Source organism: Xenopus laevis, chromosome 2S (assembly GCF_017654675.1).
Source record: "Xenopus laevis strain J_2021 chromosome 2S, Xenopus_laevis_v10.1, whole genome shotgun sequence".
Classification (NCBI taxonomy): Eukaryota; Metazoa; Chordata; class Amphibia; order Anura; family Pipidae; genus Xenopus; species Xenopus laevis.
This window is the reverse complement of record NC_054374.1, coordinates 19,261,630-19,287,979: the sequence shown is the minus strand read 5'-3', so window position 1 is coordinate 19,287,979 and position 26,350 is coordinate 19,261,630. Positions and strand designations below refer to the sequence as shown.

At 42.4% G+C, this 26,350-nt stretch overlaps 1 protein-coding gene across 2 annotated transcripts in view; it reads right to left on the bottom strand.

Moving 5' to 3' along the window:
- hunk.S (hormonally up-regulated Neu-associated kinase S homeolog) overlaps positions 1-26,003 on the bottom strand; it is a 67,045-nt gene extending 41,042 nt beyond the window's left edge. Inside the window, exons 1-2 of one of the 2 annotated variants that reach the window (XM_041583397.1) lie at positions 25,868-26,003; positions 6,920-7,160 (exon numbers count right to left, since the gene is read on the bottom strand). In XM_041583397.1, the coding sequence (XP_041439331.1) occupies positions 6,920-7,160; positions 25,868-25,968 (342 nt within the window). In that variant the 5' untranslated portion in view covers positions 25,969-26,003. Of the gene's footprint in view, positions 1-6,919; positions 7,161-7,330; positions 8,302-25,867 lie in introns of those variants that run through there. The other variant, XM_018248873.2, reaches the window with a different exon arrangement.
- Positions 26,004-26,350: the final 347 nt, after the last annotated feature.

Below are 26,350 nucleotides of genomic sequence, written 5' to 3'. Positions count from 1 at the left end.
AAGTAACATCTCCCCAAAAAGATGGTGCTGTTGCCATTTATAGGACATGTGCAGCTCTATGTTAGCTAAGGCAACCGATATGGCAGCTCCACATATAGACCTGCTTGTGTAACCATAGACCTGCTACCCACATTTGGACGCATTTTAAGACCCTGCATACACTACTTCATCCCAATCCTTTGTCCACAACCTGGCCCATTACCCACTGACGACCATTGAGAATGATGTCATTATAGACCTCCATTGCATCATCACAAACCTGGAAGTGATGTTATCCAAGAGCAAGTCTACATTGAGCCCTGCATCCATCACCAAACCAACTGGTACTCCTTCCCATAACCCAGCTTGGCTTAGGCAAGACTCTAGTTGCACATATAGAAGTATTTCCATTTATTGAACAAGATATATTTTCTATGTAAAGGTAAATAACTATGTACACATCTTCCTTATAAAGCATTTTTCTATGAGGGTCCAGAAATCCCCTGCAAATACTATAACTGAATCTATGGTGTATGTACAGCTAAACTTCTCTTTCTGTGGGATATAGAGTTCAACTACATCTAGAGGTCTGGGACCTGTCTCTTTAATGTCTCTTACATTTGCTGTTATACAGATTACCCTATAGGTACTGTATATCCAAGGGCCTCATGGGACACATAACCTAGAGCTGAGCTGTGCACTTTTGAAGGCCAAGTAATACCTCACGCCTATAATTTTAGGTGGAGGAAGAGAACTCTTATGACTATACTTTAGCTATACAACGGCCTGCATTTAATTTTTATTTTCTCCATTATAAAACCATACACCTTCCTACTTCCCTGGTTTAAGCGAAATGCGTTCCAGATGAACAAGGTTGAATGGAATTATACCCAAGAGGACTTGGGCTTTATGGCTGGAATTACTGCCTTAAGGAAATATATCCTTTTAAAATTCAGTTTATATTGTGAGAGGCAGTATTAAAAGGCCTAGCTAGACTGAGAGATTTCGGAGTCTTTTTTTGGACGCATGTTCGTGTTTTTTTAGAGCATTTAGCAATGGTATTAGCAATGTACATATCATTACACTCAGGTAGCGTGTAGGAGACAGCTTTCCAAGAAGCTCTATGAGTTCATAACTTGTAGGCGCCTGGAAATACATCACAGGGGAAAAATTACTTAGAACTCAATGTACAACTTGGACACCGTATTACAATACAATATGGAGACTATTTCCACCCAGTTTTGTAAATGGTGTTAGCCCAAAAGAATTTGGCTCCGTGAAGGACTGACGGAACTGCTGGCAATGACACAGTATTCACAGCACATCATTTTTGCAATGTAGTGATGCACAGGTTTGGGAATTTATAGCCACCCCCATGCCCCCAACTGGCCAGCACCCAATGCCCTATTTCCTATACAGGCACCCATGACATGTGTTAGGGCAGCAGCTACAGGGGGGCTGTCTAGGGTGCTTATTAGGGTTGCCACCTCACCCCTTTAAAACCGAACACATATGGAATCCACAGCCTCCATGGCTAATTAGCAATTCATTAAGTTGCATGGCTGCACATAAGGGCTGGACTCCATGTTTTTCGTGGGATCAGTGACAAAACACAGGCGACAATTCGTACGGAGTTGCAGGCGTCAAGATATAATTGAACTAAAGTCGCATTTAAAAACGACATTACATGTGACACGATTGTTGGATGTGAACGCAGAAAGCAGCGTCTTCATCCGACAGTCTGACCGTGTCATTTTTACCTGCGACTTTTCGTTCAGTCCAATTATATCTTCACGCCTACGACTCTGTCCAACTTGTCACCTCCGTTTTGTTAGCGGGTGCCGATCCGATGAAAAACGCTCGTGGAGTCCACACAAGGAGATTTTGTCGCCTGGCGACTAATCATTTCCTCTTCTGGGCGAAAATCTCACCGAAATGCCTCTGTGTGTCTTCCCATCCAATAAAATAAAAAGTCGCCTGCGCTAAAGCACACATGGCGCTTCGTTTTTGGAAGTCGTCTGAAGTTTCCTCATGAGGCAAATTCAGGCAACTTCGAAAAACGAAGTACCGCGTGTGCTTTAGCGCAGGTGACTTTTCATTATTCAGTTCGAGGAGATTGTCGCAGAGAAGAAGAGGCAATTAGTCGCCAGGCGACAAAATCTCCCCGAATCTCCTTGTGTGAACTAACCCAAAATCAATTCAGTCTGCAGCATGCATCAATTAGCCATACAGGCTGTATATTCCATATGTGTTTGGTTTTAAAGGGTTTAGATGGCAACCCTTGTGCTTATGTAGATGACAAACAATTCTGCAGATTTTTTCAAACACACCCAGGCAACCCACTAATAATGGAGCGGAGGGTGAGGGTGGAACCCTATCTCTTCCCGATGAGCACAGGTACCAAAGAGGGCAGACGAAAAAGCAGGCAAGGGGTCATTCCTTATTTATACCGTCTGGTGGCATCAGAGATGGCCAATGTATGGGTGGAGCCATTACTGTGGTGGACCTGGCGATACTGGGTAGGCAGTGATGCTAAAATAAGGAGGCGACTTTTAGTATAATGCAGAGAGTGATATTCTGAGACTATTTGTAATTGGTTTTCACTTTTTTATTATTTGTGATTTTAGAGTTGCTTAGCTTTTTATTCAGCAGCTCTCCAGTATGCAATTTCAGCAATCTGGTTGCTAGGGTCCAAATTACCCTAGTAACCATGCACTGATTTGAATAAGAGACTGGAATGTGAATAGGAGAGGCCTGAACACCAAGATGGGTAATAAACAGTAGTAATAATAGTAAAGTTGTAGCCCTACAGAGCATCTGGTTTTTAGATGCCTCACGAGGAAACTTCGGGCGACTTCGGAAAACGAAGCGCTCCGAGTGACATCCCGCTGCCGATTCACATTATAGCCGGCGGGTGGCAGTTTGGGGAGATAAGTCGAAGAAGAGGAGATTTGTCACCGGGCAAATCGGGGCATGTGCTCGGACCCTTAGACCGGTTCAACAGCTTATCTGTGTATAGGACCCTCCATCAAGCCTCCCCGGTCGATATCTGGCCAATTTTCTTGGTGACCTTGCCAAATCAAAAAGCTTACTATACACTGCCGCCCTCCTTCACTCCATGAACCAGTGGCCCCAATAAAATAATGATCTTGACTTGAGTGTTTTATCACTGCAAGATTGTTTGCTATCTGCGAGTGAATTAAATCTTCCCAGGTGCAGGATAAACAGGGAGGTGAGTTAAACTGCCAGCAGGTCTGCAACACTTCAGCAAATAAAAAGCCTCGGCTGCTTTTATGGTGTTTGGGGCTTTTCCTTTGAGATCCACTAGACCCCCATTCAGGGGATGAACTGGGATTAACAGGAGACAGCCGGAAAGTTTCCAGACAGACAAGGCTCCAAATTGCACTAAAGTAATATAAATCTCACTGCTGGATTGGTTTAGAAGAGGGACAGCCTCACTGTAGAACTTGGGCTGCAGTTCAACTACAATTCCCATAATGCGAACAGCTACTATAAACATGAATACTAAAGGCAATTGGACTTCACAGATTTAGAGCGATGTTCCAAATGCTATAAACTAGCATGTTGCTGTCTACTACAACTAGTAGTACTTAGGCGCTGTAGTACCTGTTGAGCCGTAGGTTCCCCCCTGCTGTTTATTAACTTTTTTGAGTTACTATGATTTTAACGCCTTATACCGTCACTGAGGGTCAGGGTTTTACTGTTGCACTCGAAAAGCTACTACTTCATAGGCCAGCACAATTTATTCTTACAAATCATTCTTAGGGCTCTTACTGATGAGCAGTTGAAGCTGCGCTCCCCAGCGTTCTGTTTTTTTGCATTCAGCCGCAGGGGAGTGTAGGAATAGACGCATTACATTTTTTACAATGGGGCTGTACTCACACAGGCGCAGGTAGGCGCCGAACGCAGGTTGAGACGCAACATGCTGCATTTTTCCTGCGTTCGGCGCCTACACGCGCCTGTGTGAGTACAGCCCCATTGGAAAAAATGTAATGCATCTATTCCTGCGCTCCCCTGCGGCTGAACGCAGAAAAACGGAACTCAGGGGAGCGCAGGTACAACCGCTCGTCAGCAAGAACCACTGGGGGGCACTGTCTCATTGCTGGGAGGCAGTATGGCAGATTCTGCTTGCACGAATTAATACAAATACTTGTCTCTAGCCTGGTATAGTAATCTATGGGGAATGTGGTGCCAGAAGCCCACTTGGAGATGACAGGTGGATATCAGCTCAGAAATACTCAATAAAGGTAAATGCACGGAGAAGGGAATTGCGACAACTACTGTCTTCTGCCTGATAGCAACCATAATCAGATGCTGCAATAATCCCTTCTCGTGTGTATTATAACAGCTCCTGCCGCATTCCTGGGAGCCAAATGGATCCTTCATATGGGCAAACTGCTGTCCCTTTAACAAAATAAATAAACACGGAGCTTAAGGTCCCCATAGACGCGACGATTCTTCTTGCCGAACGACCGATTTTAGGGAAGCCCGACCGATCCTTCGAAATTATCGTGCGGTTAGTGGTATTCGAACGATCGTACATCTTACGATTTTTCGTCCGACATCTGTCGGGAAATTGATCGGCCAGGTCAAAAAATCTTTGTCGGTCCCAGTGCAATCTCTATGTTTGCAGGGCCAAGCAGGCAGCTCCCCTTTGTTTTCCTGGTAAATTGGTCTTTTTAGTTGATGGTAGATTCGTACGATCGTTCTGAGAAGATCGTGGTCTCACGATCAGGATCTGATCTTTTAAAAATCTCAACATCTATGGCCAGCTTTAGACTGGTAATTAATGAGCTGCACAGAAGCTGCTGCTAAAACAATGGACATTGATCTGCTTCTGTTAGTAGCGATCAGACTGGCCCTAGAGTCCTGCTTCTGAAGCCAAACAAATCGTTCCATGCAATCTGCACATCCATGTGTGTGGCCAAATTGCATGCAGTCTGCTGGCCTGATGAGCGTCTGCTGCTTGGCCCAACTTTAGTGACACTGTCTCACATTGATGTCCAACTTGCACCATCCACTTATGGTTGGACTACAACTATCAGCATCCCGGGAAGGCTACAGCTACAAGCTAAGCACCTGCTGTTTGGGGCTGCTGGGAGTTGTAGCTGAACAGCTATAGTGTCAAAGGTTGGAAATTCCTGACAGCAGTACATGAATAATATACACTTTTACCAAGTACAATAACTGCAAGGGCCACACAGAATCTGGGGGTCTGCTTATGTACCCTCATAAGTGGAGTAAATAGTCTCCATGACAGTAACCCATAGTCAAAGTCATAGTTTAACATTCCCTACACACACACAATCAGCATAATCAGCACATGACTAACATTGATGTAGATGCATGCTGCAGCCTGTATTGCTATTAGTGTAGCCATGCATTACGCATCTAAATGAATTGCCATTTAGCATGTTCAGTTGCAGCATTATTCTTGCTAATTACTTTACCATATCAGCCCCCCTAGTGTTCTGCATAATGTCAGCCCTTTACATGGTGGGTTTCTGTGATTGACTAATAATCGTTTTGTCTTTCACCTTTTGTTGAACCAAGTGTGCAGCAATTTTTCTATTTGTGTGGTTTGCATATTCCGGCCTTTGATGTGGCCCCAGGCAAATTCTCTCTCACACACACAAACAAGAAGGATGGAGAAATCACTCCAGGTAATAAATGCGTAAATGAAGCTTCCCTAGGAAAATACTGATATAGTGACAACAAAAAAACCAAGGCTGGGCAACCTGTGGTCTCCCAGGTATTTTTAAACTACAAAACCCAACAGCCCCTAAGAAGTTCTGCAGCAGCTTTCATGAAAGCAGAGAGCCGATGCAATTGAACACTAGAGTAACTAGAATGCATTCTGCTACCAGGATTAAGATACAACTCTTTTGGCTGACAGCCAGCACTTGATCTGTTAGCTACAGTAGAGTTTAATAATAAATCCTGTATAATTCACAGCATTTTCCTCTATTATACAATAATTCAACTCAGACACCCAATTTTAAAGGGTCACTTCCAATTTTCATTGGCTTTAATTTTTTTTTTTTTTTTTAGAGTTTTTGAATTATTTGCTTTCTGCTTCTGGTGCTTTCCAGCTTTCAGTGGGGGTCACAGACCCCATCTAAAAACAAATGCCCGCTGTAAGGCTACAAATTTATTGTTACTTTTTATTACTCATCTTTCTATTCAGGCCTCTCCGCTTCATATTCCAGTCTCTTATTCATATCAATGCATTAGTGATGTGCGGGTCGGGGTTTTCTCAACCCGCACCCGAGACCAACTTCCAGGTTCCCTTTATAGACCCACGCTGACCCGCCCTGCCGATGAAGTCACGAAAGGACCAGGGCACGCGTCTATAAAAGTTCAACCCGGAAGTCGTCGGGTGCAAGGTCGGCCCGAACCTGCCAGACCCGCGGGTTTATCGGCCAGCCCACACATCACTACAATGCATGGTTACTAGGGTAATTTGGAACCTAGCAATCAGAAATAGATGAAATAGCACTCTCTACATCAGGGGTCCCCAACCTTTTGAACCCATGAGCAACATTCAGAAGAAAAAGGAGTTGGCAGCAACACAAGCATGAAAAATGTTCTTGGGGTGCCAAATAAGTGTTGTGATTGGCCAATTGGTAGCCCCTATGTGGATTGTCAACCTACATTGAGACTCTGTTGGCAGTGCACCTGGTTTTTATACAACCAAAACTTGCCTCCAAGCCTGGAATTCAAAAATAATCACCTGCTTTGAGGCCACTGGAAGCAACATCCAAGGGTTTGGAGAGCAACATGTTACTCATGAGCTACTGGTTGGGGATCACTGCTCTACATCATAGTAAAAGTTAACTCAATGGTGAGCAATCCCTTTAAGAGTTACCCCCATGAGATTTAGCAGAGCAGGTATGAAATAAAGTTCTGAGGTGCTTACCTTCTCTCCGGTGCCCACATGCAGCCCCTCTCGGACTTTGGCAAACGACCCTTCTCCCAATTTCTTCCCGATCAGGTAGCTGCCGACCCGCTTGGTATGTTGGAAGTTGCGCAGAGTCTCCCGGGACACAGTGCTGACACAGGCCGGCAGGAAGGTCTCTTCCAGGTGTACAGGGGGCTTCTCCCCAGCCAAGAACCTGGAGGGGGACTCGCTGAGTCCGTCCCCAGCTGCAGCCGGCATCCTGAGGAGACAGAGGATCCAACTGAGTGCTGAACAATTCCAAAGTCTGATTTAGTCAGTGTACCCTGCAGTGCACAGCAGCACAGCTCTCATCTAACTTTATAGTGGTGGCAGCCTTAAACTTAGAAAGAGCAGCAGAGAGGGACACCCTACAGTACAAATCCCACTCACTTCCTAGTGCCAACAGTTCAGTTGAGAGTACAGTGTCCCCTGCAGCACAGATCCTATACACCGCCTAGTAGCAGCAGTTCGACTGGGTGCACAATGCTGCCTGCAACACAGATCCCATACACTTCCTAGTAGCAGTAGCAGCAGTTCAGCTGAGTGTCCCCTGCAACACAAATTCCATGCACTTTCCAGTAGCAGCAGCAGTTCAGCAGAGTTTCCCCTGCAACACAAATCCCATGTACTTTCTGGTAGCAGCAGCAGTTCAACTGGGTGCACAGTGTCCTCTGCAACACAAATTTCATGCAATTTCTATTATCAGCAGTAGTTCAGCAGTGTCCCCTGAACACAAATTGCATGCACTTTCTAGTAGCAGCAGCAGTTCAACTGGGTGCACAGTGTCCCCTGCCTGCAGCACTTCAGCAGTTAAATAACCCCAGTGGTGTCGATCCCATTTAACCCAAATACAAGACACTCCTCAGTGCGAGTTCTACACGGTGTTTCCCTTGGCAGGTGAGTGGGTGCTCAGTGTCCCATACAAGTTTACAGCGGTCCCAGCAGCACCCACACACCTCTCAGAGCGCCAGCAGGTCTGTCAGTGCCTCCCAATACGTTTAAAGACCCGGCAGCCCCAAGGTAATTAAAGGTTTGTGCCCAGCGCCAGCGATAGATCCCCCTTCTCTGCAACGGAGCTAAATCCTTCCAAAGGGTGCAAATCCCATGCAGAAATTGCCTATTTGGCCCCAGCGAGTGTGCGACAGAGACGCTGCTGCTTCAAGACGTGCGACAAGAGTCATTTAATCCGATCACAGGCGGCGGGAACAGATGTGCTCTAAGCTCAGCACTCTGCTGCTAAAATACCAAACCCCATTTAAATCCGGAGAGTTTTGTCCTGAGCCCTCCCTCCTTAACACTGAGCCAAGCCCACAGGCTGCTGTTGCATCTGCGACTATATTTAGTTGTCTGGCCACTGGATTGTGCTGGACTGGCGAGCAAATGAGAAGCACCATTGGCCCCACTTGTTGTGTGTTCCTTCTCTGATTCACCTTTTATATCTCATTTACAAAGTGCCAGCTTGAACCCAAGTGCCATGCAGTAGTACATCAGCATTTATATAGCACATAAGGGTGTTAGGAGGTGCTTGGAACTTATAGTTCTACAATAGCTAGAGAGGGGAAAGTCATAATATAGGTATAGGGTATGTCTGCGCTGGGCTGCTGAGTGATGGTACAATAAACTATCACTTCAGATGTGTTTGGACTACAAATGCCCAGCATCCCTGTAAAACCTTGGATCAGTTAAAGGTAATAGGAATTGTAGTCATAGATAGGGGTGATTTGAATGTTTTGGGAGGTTGACATTTTCTACATGGATTCTTTTATAGTATCCCAGAATAAATTCTATATGATTCCCCAGAACCCAAGCAGGGTAAATGCATTGGCAATTTCTTTGAAACACGACAGAAAACATGCACATAAACACATAACATGATAAAGACACGACAAGTGATTAATTATATATGCCTTATTGCATGGCAGCATAAATACAGTGTAAATTTCATGTATAATAACCCCAGCACAGATGTCACGATAAAAACAGTATATATTGCATGTATTATACCCCCAGAACACACAGCAGGAAAAATGCAGTGCCAGTTCCATGTATAATAACCTCAGAACTCATGGCAGGATAAATACAATGCCAATTCCATGTATAATACCCCCAGAACACATGGCAGGATAAATACAGTGTCAATTTCATGTATAATACCCCCAGAACACATGGCAGGATAAATACAGTGTCAATTCCATGTATAATACCCCCAGAACACATGGCAGGATAAATACAGTGTCAATTCCATGTATAATACCCCCAGAACTCATGGCAGGACAAATACAGTGCCAATTCCATGTATAATACCCCCAGAACTCATGGCAGGACAAATACAGTGCCAATTCCATGTATAATACCCCCAGAACACATGGCAGGATAAATACAGTGTTAATTCCATGTATAATACCCCAGGAACTCCTGACAGGATAAATACAGTGCCAATTCCATGTATAATACCCCCAGAACTCATGGCAGGACAAATACAGTGCCAATCCCATGTATATTACCCCCAGAACACATGGCAGGATAAATACAGTGCCAGTTCCATGTATAATACCCCCAGAACACATGGCAGGATAAATACAGTGTTAATTCCATGTATAATACCCCCAGAGCTCCTGACAGGATAAATACAGTGCCAGTTCCATGTATAATATCCCCAGAACTCATGGCAGCATTAAGTACCAATATTGTACAAATCCATGGGGAATACATCCCTACTGTTTGTTGTAGGAAATCCATTGGTGTTTGGTTGGGGGGGGGTTATTGTTTAGTAAGAGCTAGAGCAGCTGGATTGGGCACCCCCCCCCCCAAAATATGATCAGTTTTGCATGTTGCCAAAAGGACATTTAAAGGAACATGGACCTCAGGATGCTATTGTAGAAGCCATGGGATGCCAGGATTGCTTCCAATAATAGAGGATCCTACTATCACTGTATTGCTATAAACATTATAGTAATTGTGCCCTGCCCTACTTTAGTAAATAACCCCCAGCGTGTGCTATTAACACCTCTTATAATACAAGCCCTTTCCATATCAGTCTGTTATTGTTGCCCTATTTCACATGCACCCACAGGCTAAAGTGTTTGTTTATTTTGCAGTCAAGCAGTAACATTTACATTAACTCCTTCAGACGGCTATAGAGCGACATTACTCAGCTTGTGAAGGTGTAACAGCAGGAGGCTGGCAGTGGCGTCTGATAACATCCATCTGGGGGGTTATTTCCATATTGGATGAGGTTTCCCACCAGGAAGTGAATAGTGCAAAAACAATTGCACCCCCAGGCTGCGGTGGTCCATGCTATATGGAAAGAGATATATCTATAAATGTGACAGTGGCCCTTTCATATACAAACAGTGGCCCTTTTAGTGTCACTGTCCCTCTAACCTCCTGGCAGGGCAGAAGAGGAGCCAACACAGCCACACGCTGGACTTAAAAAAAGACCAAAAAGCTATTTATGGCACTATTGTGGTAGGGAAAGCGTGGGCTCAGCTCTCTCTATATAAATCTTACTAGAACATTAGTGCAAAGATTTCCAAATAGTGATGCTGTAAATCGGCAACTCCCAGCATGCCCAGAGAGCTGAGCACATGCAGTCGCTCGCTGGGAAAGGTGCAGCCTGCAGCTACAAAGAGTTTATAGAAATTAACAACTAATTGCATTCAGGCTTTATTATTATTAGAGCATAATGTCTGCAAATGACTCCCTGCTTCCCTGCGCTGGTTTTATTGCTGTTCTGACAATTCTCTCTTTGCTTAGATCAGAGATGCTCAATATGTGACTCTTCTGATGCTGCTGAGCGATGGCCCTATAGTAGGGCATAATGGAGAACTACAACTCCCAGCAACTACATAATACTGTTTTTTTTTATAATTAAAAAAAAAATAAAAGTAGGCTAATGGCATCTGCTGATGGGAGTTTCTGGGAGTTGTAGTATTGCAATTGCTAAAGTCTTAGTGTTCTGAAGTATGTGGCTTTTAAAGCATTCATAGACTACAACTCCCAGAATCCCCTATGCCCTTGCCAAAAACTTGCTTAAATTCAGACTCCCCTCAGTGTCTCCATTTCTAAACTTCCTGCATAGAAGACGTAGAAGCACAATTCCTGGATCCTTATGGGTGCTTTTGGGAGGTTTGATTGAACATTGTGGGGGGTATTACATTGGGAGGTTTGACTGAGCTAATTAAGGTCATGGTCATGTGTCTAAAGTAAAGGCCCCCATACTCGGGCCAATAAAAGCTGCCGACAGACCAAGTCGGCAGCTTATTGGCTCATGTGTGGGGCCATCCAACGGGCGTCCCTGATCAATATCTGGCCAAAAGTCGGGCAGATGGCGATCGGCAGGGTAAAAAATCCCATAGGATCACGGTTGCATCTTTTCGTTGATGCGGTCCCGCAATCCGACCACCCGTATGGCCTCCATTCGGATCCGAATACAGGAAGAATTCACTGGCACACAAGGGTTCTTTCAAGCAGGTACAAGCCCTTGCTATATTTTATTTGCAGAGGTGCAACGTTTCGGGGTAAACCCCTTTATCAAGCATGCTTGATAAAGGGGTTTACCCCGAAACGTTGCACCTCTGCAAATAAAATATAGCAAGGGCTTGTACCTGCTTGAAAGAACCCTTGTGTGCCAGTGAATTCTTCCTGTATTCGTATTGTTGAGGTTGCCGAGGCCTCCATCACAGTGCACCGGGTTATCTTATTGTGGAGAGCCAGGGTGTGCAAGCGTGGTAATCTTGTACTGATCTCCATTCGGATCCGATCATTGGGCCCTAGAGCCCACGATCGGATCAGCCTGATATCACCCACCTCAATGTGGGCAAATTGGGGAGAGATCCCTGTGTATGGCCACCTTTAGCCATAGTCGTGCAGATGTAAGCCTTGTATCTGACGAACAAACAGACGTCTCAATCTTCCAACCCGCCACTAACCATTCATATTAAATAAAGCAATAAAAGAACAAATCAGAGGATGTCCTGGCCCTGACAGCAATCGTATGAAAGTTATATCTGACTGATACAAGTGACAGTCACCCACTGATATTGTCATATTGTAGAGAAATTATCATTAGCCAACAGAAATCTTCGAACCTGTCCGATAGACTAAACAATGTAGTGATGTAATGTAGGGACCCAGACTGTACAAAAATTGTACCAAACTTTGATTCGTATCGATTTATTTTTGGTCGATGGCCAGCTTTAGGCACACTTTGGGTCTACTGGCCTGGGCCTGAGCCTCCACCCAGGGGCCCAGGTGACAAGTGGGTAAATAATTGGGGGCCCCTAGCAGGTATGGTGCCCAGTGATTCCTGCTGGGAGACCTGTGCTCAGTTTTCATATGCTGGCATCTTCCATAGTGCAACAGCTGGTGGGCCCTGATGGCCTGGAGCTAAGGACTAGTTATTTAGATCATATCATTCAGTGCCTGTTTGCACATAATGAGGATTCTATAAGTCACAGAGGAGGTCTGTGCAAGTTCCATTATAAAGGTCACTGAACCCTAGGAGTCCGGCTGGCTGGAGGGGGGGGGGGTCATTAATCCTATGTGATGATAGCAGTGGAATTATCTTGTCTTAAACCAAGTAAAAATATCTCTCCTATTAAAGGGCAAAGGGAAAGAAAGAAAGAAAGAAAGAAAGAAAGAAAGAAAGAAAGAAAGAAAGAAAGAAAGAAAGAAAGAAAGAAAGAAAGAAAGAAAGAAAGAAAGAAAGAAAGAAAGAAAGAAAGAAAAATGCATTTGCCTGTGCTACATTACTGACTCCCAGCAAGATAGGGGCACATTTAGACTGTGATTTTGGTTGTTGTACACCATTCATAGGGTGTTTATCAGAAGAGGACACAGCTGGGAGGGGCTTCATGACTTTTAGGATTAGTTTGGGGGGGGTTAACACTTTTTTTTTTTTTTTGCAAGCAATATCTGGGCCCAGGTGCCTTGTGCTGCTCTGCTCTGGTTTGGTGCATGGAAGCAACTGGGGCCCCTCTCTATTCCACGACAGTAGGTCCCCATTGTGCTTACAAAGGACCCACTGTGCTGGTTCTTGGGAGGAATGGGAGCAAACATTTAGCTGTGTCCCAAGATTACTGATGTTGCCTCTATTTCTGGTTTAAAGGGGTTGTTCACCTTCAATTTAAAGTATGATGTAGAGAGTGATATTCTGAGCCAATTTGCATTAGGATTTAATTTTATATTATTTGTGGCTTCTGAGTTATTTAGCATTTTATTCCACAGCTCTCCAGTTTGCAATTACAGCTGGCTGCTAGGGTCTAAATTCCCCTAGCAACCATGCACTGGTTTGAATAAGAGACTATATGGAATATAAAAGAGGCCTGAATAGAAAGACGAGCAATCAAATGTAGCAACAACAATACATTTGTAGCCTTACAGAGCAGTTGTTCTTTAGATGGGGTCAATGACCCCCAATGAAAGCTGTAATAAGGCAGAACAAGGCAAATAATTATAAAATGTAAATAATGAAGACCAATTGAAAAGTTTCTAGGAATAGGACATTCTATAGCATACTAAAAGTTACCTCAAAGGTGAGCCCCCACCACAAACAGCTTCTTAAAAATTGTGTAAACTGTATCAGACAATAGTGGTATTGGCAGGGAGAAAACCTAAAAACTCCCATGTCAACTCCTGGGACCTTCAGTCGGCCCCTTTATTTCCCCGTGCCCCAGACAAATAGATCTCCAACATGCTCTGTGTTCCTGACCAAGAATTGCCATGTCTTGTAACAGATAGCTAGCAATCAATCTTGTAACCCATAGCAACTGACCTTCATTTATGTTTTAATGGTCTGTGATTCAGTAGTTTGAATGATGAAAGCACCGATTTGATTGACTGCTATGGATTAGTAGCCTGGGACACATGTTGGGAAGCTGCCAGGACAGACCTCTGAACAGGGCTCATACCTCCCAACATTTTGGAAGTAAAAAGAGGGACAAAATATTTTTTAACACGTAGCAAATTTTATAGGACCACGCCCCTTTCTGTGACCACACCCCTAATTACCATGTTCATTTCACAAAATTTGGCAGGTTATGAAAGTTTGAAAATAACTCTCCTTATCGAAACAGTTTTTTTGTGTCTCAAAATTGTTGCAAAGTATCTTATTTGCACCTGTTAGGTGTTCTGTGCTCTCTTCTAAAAGCTAATTAATTTCTGGCTGTTCATTTATATATAAAATAGGGACTTTCCAGTACAAATGAGGGACTGCAGGTTGAGCTGTCAAAACAGGGACTGTCCCTCCGAAAAAGGGACAGTTGGGAGGTATGGCTGGGTATAGTTTGTACTAAATAGTTATAATTTAACCCTATTCCCAGGTCGTTGCATTCCCATTGATTTCAATAGAGAGTTTATCACACTGGGATGGGTAAATCCGGGACTGACACCCTCCTGGGATAAAGTGGTTCCACCCAGCAGTCAGTAAACACAGGGGCACCAGCAAGCCCATTGATATTCATAACACTGTACATGTGTAATTAGTTAAGCGGCACATTTAATATGCACGGCGCATGTGTAATTTATGGAGCGCTACTGTATTGATAGACACTGCACTCTCTAGTAAAATGTTTTCTCTTTCTTCTTGCTGTGAATCTCTTCCCTTTGCCACCAGCTCCAACTCTGTCTGCTGAAAAAGGGCTCATTCAATTTTTCTATATATAAATCCACCCATCTTTGCCTTTTCACCTGGTGCTGTTGCACTACTATTCCCACGATCCCCCAACAGTCGCTGGGAGATGCCATTTAGAAACAGAGGTAAAGGGGTTGTTCACCTTTGAATTAACTTTTAGTATGATGTAGAGAGGGATATTCTGAGAATTTGCAAATGGTTTTCATCTTTTATTACTTGTAGTTTTAGGGCTCTTACAAACGGGTGGTTTTTCCTAGCGCTTTCTCCCACAGGGGAGCGCAGGAGTAGACACTCAATTATTGTGAAGGGGGCTGTACTCACACAGATGCATATAAGCGCCAAACGCAGGTGGGACGCAGCATGTTGCATTTCACCTGCGCTCATCACATAGATCTGTGTGAGTACAGCCGCCTTCACAATAATTGAGTGCGTCTACTCCTGCGCTCCCCTGTGGCTGAACGGAAGAAAGCACAACGCAGAGAAGCGCAGGAAAAACTGCCCGTGTGTAAAATCCCTTAAGGTTATTTAGCTTTTTTTAATCAGCAGCTCTTGCAGTTTGCAGTTTCAGCAATCTGGTTGCTAGGGTCCAAATTACCCTATCAACCATGCATTGATTTGAATAAAAGACTGGAATACAATTAAGAGAGATACACAAATAGAGAGGGGATGCACACTCAATGAAAAAAATACTTAGTAGGCAAAGGTGGTATTTAAAAATCTTCTTTTATATAGTATATAGCAGACAAATATACATCAGATAAACTGGTATATTGTACAAAACAGTATAAACACAGATATATACATACCACCAAGTTACAAGATCAAGGCAAAAACAGAACAAACCACATGGAGCAGATACACTTGCCAATGATGAGAATTCCCCTTGACAAAGGCTATAGTGCCGAAACATTGGGGAATTCTCATCATTGGCAAGTGTATCTGCTCCATGTGGTTTGTTCTGTTTTTGCCTTGATCTTGTAACTTGGTGGTATGTATATATCTGTGTTAATACTGTTTTGTACAATATTCCAGTTTATCTGATATGTATTTGTCTGCTATATACTATATAAAAGAAGATTTTTAAATACCACCTTCTGCATGTTAAGTATTTTTTCATTGAGTGTGCATCCCTTGTCTCTTTATGTATATGGTTTTGGGTAACTGACTGTGGGGTTATCCCGGGGTTATTTGCACCTCATATTTCCTAAAAAGCTATTTTCTGTGTTCAAGTAATTTTTTCCCCCTTTCTAATACTTGGAGTGCCCTATTTTTGTATATACAATTAAGAGAGGCCTGAATAGAAAGAGGAGTCATAAAAAGTATCAATAACGACACATAGCTAGCCTTAGGGCTCTTACTGACGAGCGGTTGATGCTGCGTTCCGTTTTTCTGCGTTCAGCTGCAGGGGAGCGCAGGAATAGACGCATTTAGCTTTTTTTCAATGGGGCTGTACTCACACAGGCGCTTGTAGGCGCCGAACGCAGGAAAAATGCAGCATGTTGCGTCTCAACCTGCGTTGAGTACAGCCCCATTGAAAAAAGCTAAATGCGTCTATTCCTGCACTCCCCTGCGGCTGAACGCAGAAAAAACGGAACGCAGGGGAGCGCAGCTTCAACCGCTCGTCAGTTGGCTGTTGCTCTCAGTGGCCTCAAAGCAGGAGCTTATTTTTGAATTCCAGGCTTGGAGGCAAGTTTTGATTGTATAAAAAACAGTTGTATTTCTCTCTACATCATACTAAACAAGGTGAACAACTCCTTTAAATAACATCAGGACAGGGGTTTTTGGCCCACGGAGAGAAGAGAGAGACGTGTTTGCACTAAAATTAGATTTCCCGTGTTGAATATTCTGTGAGCAGATGTTTCACGGAATATTAAACCTCGATTTACAAATAGTCTTTATATACCCTTTACAGATTTCAGATGACAAGCCTAATCTAGATCCTTAGCATGATTATTTGGGTCACCTTCTAGTGCTACATATGTTATAGCTTCACAACTTCAGCAGCACATTAAAGAATGTGATCGCACTTTCGGAGGTAAATAAAACGTCAGCAAAAAATCCTAAAATGTGTTGTTTACTGTATTGTGTTCCTGCGCTTAAAGTGACAGCTACCCAGAGATTTCAGCTGCATGCACCCAAGAAAGCAAGGCAGAACAATCGCATTGAGGGTAGGACTACACAGACGTTTTCAGCGCGATCCGACGAAGTAGCAAGAACAATACATTTGTAGCCTTACTGAACATTTGTTTTAAGATAGGGTCGGTGACCACCCCATTTGAAAGCTGGAAAGAGTCAGAACAAAATAGCAAATAATTTTTAAAAAAACTATTAATAAAAATAATGAAGGGCAAAGTTGCTTAGAATTGACTATTCCATAGCATACTAGAAGTTAACTTAAAGGGATACTGTCATCGGAAAACATGTTTTTTTTCAAAACGCACCCGTTAACAGTGCTGCTCCAGCAGAATTTTGCACTGAAATCCATTTCTCAAAAGAGCAAACAGATTTTTTTTATATTCAATTTTGAAATCTGACATGGGGCTAGACATTTTGTCAATTTCCCAGCTGCCCCTGGTCATGTGACTTGAGAGAGAAATGCTTTCTGGCAGGCTGCTGTTTTTCCTTCTCAATGTAACTGAATGTGTCTCAGTGGGACATGGGTTTTTACTATTGAGTGTTGTTCTTAGATCTACCAGTCAGCTGTTATCTTGTGTTACGAAGCTGTTATCTGGTTACCTTCCCATTGTTCTTTTGTTTGGCTGCTGGGGGGGAAAGGGAGGGGTGATATAACTTGCAGTATAGCAGCAAAGAGTGACTGAAGTTTATCAGAGCACAAGTCACATGACATGGGGCAGCTGGGAAATTGACAATATGTCTAGCCCCATGTCAGATTTCAAAATTGAATATAAAAAAATCTGTTTGGTCTTTTCAGAAATGGATTTTAGTGGAGCAGCACTATTAACTGATGAGTTTTGAGAAAAAAAAATGTTCCCCATGACAGTATCCCTTTAAAGGTGAACCCTCCCTTTAATAGAATCATGGCATCAGCTGCCAGATGCAGTTAGTTCTTAATTACCAATCTGCAAGGGAAAATAAAGGGGAGATAAAACAAACAGACAAAAAAAGAAAAAAAAAGAATGGCACTGGCCAATATGTTCATTGTAGCTCTGATTTGGAGATTCTAAATACAGAAAGAGCACAAATTGCTTTAAAAGCCAATTTCAGGGAGCGCCTCCATAATAACCTGCAGTGGACGGGGCGTAATTTGATTCTGTTCCCATGGCAGGATCATTATAGGACTATTAGCAGCTGTTCCTGGGAATCATTTGTACAGGGAACAGCCAGTGCAGCCCCACGGAGCCTTTCAGGGGAGACGTGATGATTGGATTGTAGTTTTGCATTATTGTTGGGGATGAGCTTCGCCACTGAAGTCCACTTGTTGCATTGCTGATCGGTAATTAGTATTAATGCATGCTGCAGACAACACTGATTTCCATGTTGGCACGGCGGATACTAATCCAGCACTCAAACAGGACAGACAAAATGGTCTTGGCCTAAGCAACTCAGCACATCTTTGTGTCTCTTAAAGGGGTTGTTCACCTTTGAGTTAACTTTTAGTATGATGTAGAGAGGGATATTCTGAGACAATTTCCATTTGTTTTTCATTTTTTATTCCTTGTGGTTTTTCAGTTATTTACCTTTTTATTCAGCAGCTCTCCAGTTTGCAATTTCAGCAGTCTGGTTGCTAGGGTCCAAATTACCCTAGCAAACATGCAGCAATTTAAATAAAAGACTGGAATACGATTAAGAGAGGCCTGAATAGAAAGAGGAGTAATAAAAAGTAGCAAGAACAATACATTTCTAGCATTTGTTTTTGTTTTTTAGGTGGGGACAGTGACCCCCATTTGAAAGCTAGAAAGAGTCAAAAGAAGACAAATAATTATAAATAAATAAATAATGAAGACCAATTGAAAAGGTGCTTTGAACTGGACATTCTATGACATACTAAAAGTTAACTTAATACGAAGAAAGAACAGGGTTGTCCGGCACTCACAGATCCACGGGACCAAAAAAGTTCAAGTTAAAAAATATATCTTTATTTTACAAAGTTAAAAAATGTATATGCATCTGCATATGCATCTCCATCTGCCCTACCTACAAGGGCACTTAATCATGGGCTAGCCCATGTGGGTACGAAACGCGTAGGGCGGATGGAGATGCAAGTATACATTTTTTAACTTTGTAAAATAAAGATATATTTTTTAACTTAAACTTTTTTGGTCCTGTGGATCCGTTTGAGTGCTTGCAGCCCTGTTCTTTCTTCGTTTTTTCTGGCGTGCCGTTTCTAAAGGTGGCCACTCACAGAGAAATCTGCTCGGAGAGGATCTCTCCCCAATATGCCCACATAGTGTCGGACTGATCCGGCGGGACACCGGGAAAAAACTCGGTGTGCCCCGACCCTCATGGTCCCCGGCGGGCCAGACCCCTTTTCCCAAAGACACCTCTCTTTACAAAATAAAAGTTTTCTCTACGGCGCCGCGCAGCACCGTCAGCGCATGCACGTGGTGCCGTTCACGCATGAGCGCCTTCATGCGTGTGCACCGAGAGGGGGAGTAGGGGGGTGGACAGCAGTCCCGGTGGGCCCCGGGCCCCCCAGTCCGACCCTGTGCCAAACTTGGGCCCAATGATCAGATCGTAATGAAAGGAATATGGGTAGTCGAATTGCAGGACCGCATCAACAAACAGATGTGGTCTGCGATCCAACCATGTTTTTATCCCTGGCCGATTGACATCTGGCCGACTTTTGTCCAGATATCGATCGGGGAAGCCCATCTGAGGGCCCCAAACATGGGCCAATAAGTTGCCAACTCAGTCTTTTATCGGCCTGTGTATGGCCACCTTAAGTGGAGCATCCCTTGATGCCCTGCACACCCTGACATACTGAGCATACCATACGCTAATAGATCTGCTAATTAGCACATGGCCCAGTTGATATCTGCCCGGTTTGCTGCCAGATATTGGTTGGCCAGGCCATTGAAGACATTCCTACATGGACCAATAACCCGCTGACTCGTTTGTCCCGAGTCACCAGCTTTTATCATCCTGTTTAAATTGAAACATCTTTCCAATAAACATTAACTGCATAATGTCAACGGTCTTAAACTTATTCTAAATATAAATGCTACTGAAAGCAGTCTGTCCCGCACTAGTCTCTGCATTCACTGCTGGTTCTGACTAATGAAACAATGTAGCAGAAGCCAGCTGATTACAAGGCCTGAAAATGATTAGGAATCTTGGCAGGAGGCCAGCCACCATCTATATTGTTTAAAAAGTCAGAACCAGCAGTGCAATAAAAAAAAAGTACACATTAAACCTGTAATATCAGGTTTAATGTATATTGAAAAACTGCTTAGGATATTTGTCTAAACCAGTGGTTCGACTGAACCAAACCTTCAGGGGAAACCAACAGGCCCAGATTGATTCCGCTAAATGAAAAAGGCTGAGCACCTGACAGTTGTGTAATGGCTTGTGTGCAAGCTCACTTGGTCTCACCGTCTGGCCTGAGTGGGTAAAAGCAAAGATATTGCCTCTGGGTGTCCAGGGAAATTGGTCAATAGATGCCCAAGATGAAATTGGCTTTTGCCTATACTGCCATCTAGTGGCAACCTGTACACATGACGGTGATTTCAATGTGAACTTCAGAAACCTCCTTTTCTCATAATATTCCTTTGTAATTAAAGTGCAAATACAGGGAGCATTAACTGAAGCTGGAATCCTTCACACCAAAGACTCAGCAGTTATTCGACAGCCCGTTTCCTTTCATACAATAACACGAGTCATTTAAGCGCCCGTTATGAAAAGGGTATTTAGCCTTTAATTAGAATTCAAAATGATCTGTATATTTTCCACCAACAGCAGGGAGGAATTTCTCTCATATTTACAGGGCAGCAAAACTTTATAAATGTAAATAATTACAGCTGGGTGAGTTTGGGAGGGAAATAACACACCGTACACACTGTACTCCACAATCATTGTTTCCATGCTGTGCTATAGAGCTTGCAGGAATAAATGGGAATCCCTTGCTGAATGGCAGCTCCTTTGTTGGTTTGTATGTTATTCATTAGCGCTGCTGTACCAGAACTTTCTATAATACACATGGTTCCTAACACACTGGGCCTGTGATACGGCTGAGCTGAGGAGGCGTTTGGCAAAGTGCAACTAATGATGCTAAAATATACTATATAACAGTGTAGGTCTGGGACACAAGGGGCCCACTCTCAGTGCTATTATTCTTCCTCTCCTCACTCAACCTCTATTCTCCTAGTCTCTTTTCTTTACATACTATAATCTATTATTCCATCTATTTAGCCTCTTTGTTCTAATAGAAATCGGGAATGGCCATGAAATAAGCCAAATGTTTTGCAGCATGAGGGCCCACTGACACCTAGTCCCATAGGGAGTTTTCCTGGTATCCTGGTGGGCTAGTCCGACAGGCCCTCAGGCTGTTGTAAAACTACGATTCTCAACAGACAACTACAGGTAGGCTGTTTGCAGGTGCATCATGTGGAGGATAATGGGTAGTGATGGTGATATATATTTTATGGAAGTATAAGCCCCTAACTAGCAGTGTCGATCACAGGACACCCGCAGCTTTCTCTGTTCATGATACAGGGTAACAATAGATATCACAACGGGGCACATGAAAGATATTTGTGTTACAACTGTGTCTTCCCCTCTCTTGGGCAGCACAGACACTTTTCTGGCCTTCCGTCTACTGGCAAACACCCCGTGACAGTCAGTTAATTTATTGGTCCACTTAAGTCTACAGGTTTCCCCACTATCAATGTTTGCTCTTCTTTAATCAAATGCAATTGACTGTTCCCATGATAAATGTATTGATAAATGATAACATACTGCAGCAGCCACAGTTTTGCCGTTGTTCTGCTTTCTTCTTCTTCTCACCTAGGATCACAGTCCCTTACAGGCCCCTGAATTGTTTATATCTGGGCTGTCCAGATGAAGTACAGGCTAAATGTGGCCCTCTAAGATTTTGTGGACCCCCTGCTGCCCATGAGCTCCATCTGATATTAAAATTAAAAGTTGAACAAACCCTTTAGCAATTTTTTTTAGATGCCAGAATGTATGTTCCTCGGACACTCTACCAGTGGCTCCTGGATGTCCTACTGATGGGCCTTTAACTCTCACAAAACTCTAAAACCCACTATCCTCTCTTTGCCTTGGGCACAGCCACAGTTTGGACACAAGGGCAGATGAGGATAAAACCACATTAAGCGAAATAATATTGTTCATATATGCGTGTTCTATATGTTATATAAATAATATATAAATATATATAAATATATATATATATTTATATATATATATATATATATATATATATATATATATATATATAGCTACCTTGTTTAGTATGTAAATTAAGCCTTGACCACGTGCACCCAATAAGAAAGGTGAGGAGCGGCATTTCAGCTTGTTTATATATTTTATTTCATCTTCTTTATATAATTAAAATTTTGGGGTGGTGGCTTTCTCCTTAAATGCTTGTAACTAAAAGTGTCTTTTTTTAAAAAAGTTACAGTTCAGTTGTGCAAGAATTTATTTTTTTCAGGGGGTTATATATTGAGAGTGCTGGGGCTACCTTGTTTAGTATGTAAATTAAGCCTTGCCCACGTGAACCCAATAAGAATTGTGAGGAGTGGCATTTCAGCTTGTTTAAAATTATATATATATATAATTAACCAGTGCAGTCATCACTTAATACCGTAGTCATGTGATCAGAAATGCATCCATTAGTTTGAAAATCCCATAGTCATGTAACTAGCAGCATGTTCATCAGGGCATTAAAGTCACTGTCATGTGATAAGCTTTAGCCATAAAGTCCTTGCTTTATGCACTAGCTCATAGACCTTCCAGCAGTAAAGGAATTTTAGAATAAAATATCAACTAATGAAATGAAAAAATATCAATTAAATGAAATGCAACTTGCATGTCTGTTTGTGTAGCCTAAGAAATATTCTGATGCATATTCACATGCCTAAGGGGCTTTACTGTTGTTCCAGCTGTCGCATCTGCTTAGTCAAGTGCCCCCTGCTCTGCACTTACTGCTATAAATAGAGATCTGACTTTCCATGCCCTTCTGTAGCATATTTATTAGATAAAGGACAGGCAAGAAATCATCTACAGCCAAACAGCATCTCTCAGAATACCTGGGCAGATTGAGTATTACAGCCTCCGGCATCCTTGGTATATAGTATATTGCTATGGGAGTTGTAGTTCTGTAGGTGTTTGCAATATCATAGGCTCCTGGTTGCCAAGTGCCTTTATAAGCAATGAAGGAGTGGGAAACCAACATATCCCTGTATCTGCTCCATTGGCTGGTTAGTATATTTGCCTAAACCTCAAATACTTTAGACCAAGTATCCCCAACCTTACTTACCCATGAGTCACATTCAAATCTTAAAAGAGTTGAGGAGCAAGATGAAAATATTCATATTCATCATGGTTATGCTAGAGTTAATTTTAATTTAAATGGCACTCAGCTTGGGCCCCCCAGTCCATCCCTTGGGTCCTTCAGGGTGCCAGCCCCACTGTTTGGGAAACTGTTGGGTTTGAGCAAAGGCACTGGATTTATTCCTTGTCCTTTATCTGTGAATCAAGCAACAGAAGCCCCTCAATCGCAGACTCAAAACATTACACAATTTGCACCGATCTGGGATAGGCAACTGTATGACCCCTCAGTACAGAGTATAAAGGATTTAGATGGTTGTGTTGAATTTAGGGATGCACCGAATCCAGGATTCGGTTTGGGATTCAACCAGGATTCAGCCTTTTTCAGCAGGATTGCTGAATCCGAACCCTAATTTGCATATGCAAATATGTGGGGAGGGAAATTGCGTGACTTTTTGTCACAAAACAAGGAAGTAAAATATTTTAGCCCTTCCCACCCTTAATTTGCATATGCAAATGAGGGTTTGGATTCAGTTCGGTATTCGGCCGAATCTTTCACAAAGCATTCGGGGGTTCAGCCGAATCCAAAATAGTGGATTCGGTGCATCCCTAGTTGAATTAGCTGTTGGAGTAGCTGTTGTGTATTGTGCTGTTCCTGTCATCTGTTATTATTTATTATTATTATCATTCTTTATTGGCTAGTGTATGTGTTACTGGATCCCTGACATGGCTGTCTAATTTCCCTTGGGGCTCATTCTGTTACAGCGTGTGCACAAATACATACGGTTCCCATGCAAGTGTGAAACCCCAGGGTGGGTAAAGAGCTCATAACATCTTAACCCATTGATGCCCTAATATACAGCAGGACTCCTGTAACGGCTTCACTATAATCCCGTGCTAGACATAGCTTCCAAGGGTTAACCCACTCTATGATTGGATTTCAGCCTTATACACACATAAATACATACACAAATATAAATACACACATGTATACATACACAAATACACATACAATTATATACACACACACCTACATTGGAAGGGGTTTATAGTGTCAGAAAAGAGCAATATGTAATATGTAAATCAATAAAAGGGGTTTGTATTTGTTTAATAAAAAGGTCAGGGCTTCCCAATGGGCAGTGGAGTTAATCATTCAAGGCAATATCTGCCGTCAGTGGCTAGTGCTGTAATAAGCGCAGGGTAACAACGTGGCACAAAGAACAATGCCAGTATGGGGAGGATGGAAAAGCATGCTGGCTGGTAACCAGGACAAGGCAGCGTTTCATATAACAAATATATATATATATATATTATAAAAGCTTAAAATAATCAACTTCAATAGACACTGAGTGGTTTAAATACACTCCTCTAAGCAACACTTGTGTACATGTACCATATATATATAAATATATATATATATATATATATATATATATATATATATATATATATATACTGTGTGTGCATGTACTGTATATATATATATATATATATATATATATATATATATATATATATATATATATATATATACACACACACACACATACTTTACACAGAAAATAATAAACTCCTTAATAGAAATAAGCTCAAACCGCACATATGTTAAATTCTGGCCCCAAAGATCCATACTTATACTTTAGCGTGTCACTGTGTACAGCCTGCAGGACACTAGAAAACTATACTCACGTGACAACAACCTGTAGCATTAGGGCATGTCATCTCAAAAAATATTATTTTGAATAATAAAATAAATTTCTATTTTAAGCAACCTACCAATGATATATTCTTAGCACAGGTATGGGACCTGTTATCCAGAATGCTCGGGACCTGGTGTTTTCCGGATAACGGATCTTTCTGTAATTTGGGTCTTCATGCACTAGAAATTCATTTAAACATTAAATAAACCCAATAGGCTAGTTTTGCTTCCAATAAGGATTAATTATATCTTAGGTGGGATCAAGTACAAGCTACTGTTTTATTATTACAGAAAAAAAGGAAATAATATTTAAAAACTTAAAACGGATTATTTGGATAAAATGGAGTCTATGGGAGACAGCCATTCCGTAATTCGGAGCTTTCTGGATATCGGGTTTCCGGATAAGGGATCCTATACCTGTAGTTCTAAAGTTATTTGTACAGCATCTGCCTGTTCCCTTTCTGTTCCATGCCCTACTGTTTCTGACTTTTGACACAATGTAGCGGCAGCCGACCTGATTAACAGCAAGGCTGACTTCTGCTGTATCGTTTCGAAAGACAGAACCAGCAGTGCAGAAAGGGACATAAAATAAACCCTACCGCTTTCAGTAGTGATTACATTTACAGGTATTGGATTCTGGAAACCCGTTATGCAGAAAAGCCGTCTCCTATTGACTTCATTATAATCAAACAATTTGAATTTTTCTGTAATTCTCTGTAATGATAAAACAGTACCTTGTACTTGATCCCAACTAAGTTATAATGAATCCTTATAGGAAGCAAAACAATTCTGCTGGGTTTAATTAATGTTTAAACAATTTTCTATCAAAAGTAAGGTATTAAGATCCAAATTACAGAAAGATCCCTTATCCCTTAACACCCTACTGCCCCCGTTCCTGAGCATTCTGTGTAACAGGTCCCATACCTGTACTAATAACCTTAAAACCACTGAAATAGTTTAATGAATGCATTTTGGAAATGTGCTTAGAACTCATGAGACAATGGGTTTAAGATGAGAGTTACTGTCAGAGATGCCCAGGTTACGGCTGTCAGGATAGATGAATTTCGTACTGATCCAAAACTTTTTTTTTTTTTGAATGAGTAGGGTAATAAAAAAGTGTATTTACCCCAAGCCAATAGTATCTTCTTCCACACTCCATTCCAAAGGCTGGTGTTCTTTGGCATTCTCTGTAATACAAGGAGACCTCAGGGTGGTTAAAACAACCATAGTCTGATGTTACCAGCACAAGTGCACCAGCCAATGTGCCGAGATGTCTCCCAGCTTCTTGGATTAGAAGAAAAATCACAGGCAGAGAACAATAAGAGCTTGATGGGTTTTGGTTGGTTAAAAATAGTCACATTATCAACTTAGATTGTACAATTGTCGGCATATTAAGAGAGGACATGCTATAGATGATGGAGAGAGGCATTAGTGTTTTGTTGCCTAGCAACTGCTGAGAAGGGGGGACCACAGCAACCAGACAACAAAATAGCGTTGGGCTGCACATCGTGATCAGATCAGGGAGTGAGCAGAAAAGCGGCACAAAGCAAGTCACAAAAACAGGGGATGAAAGAAATGGCAATCTGTTATTTGCTGAAATGAGAAAATA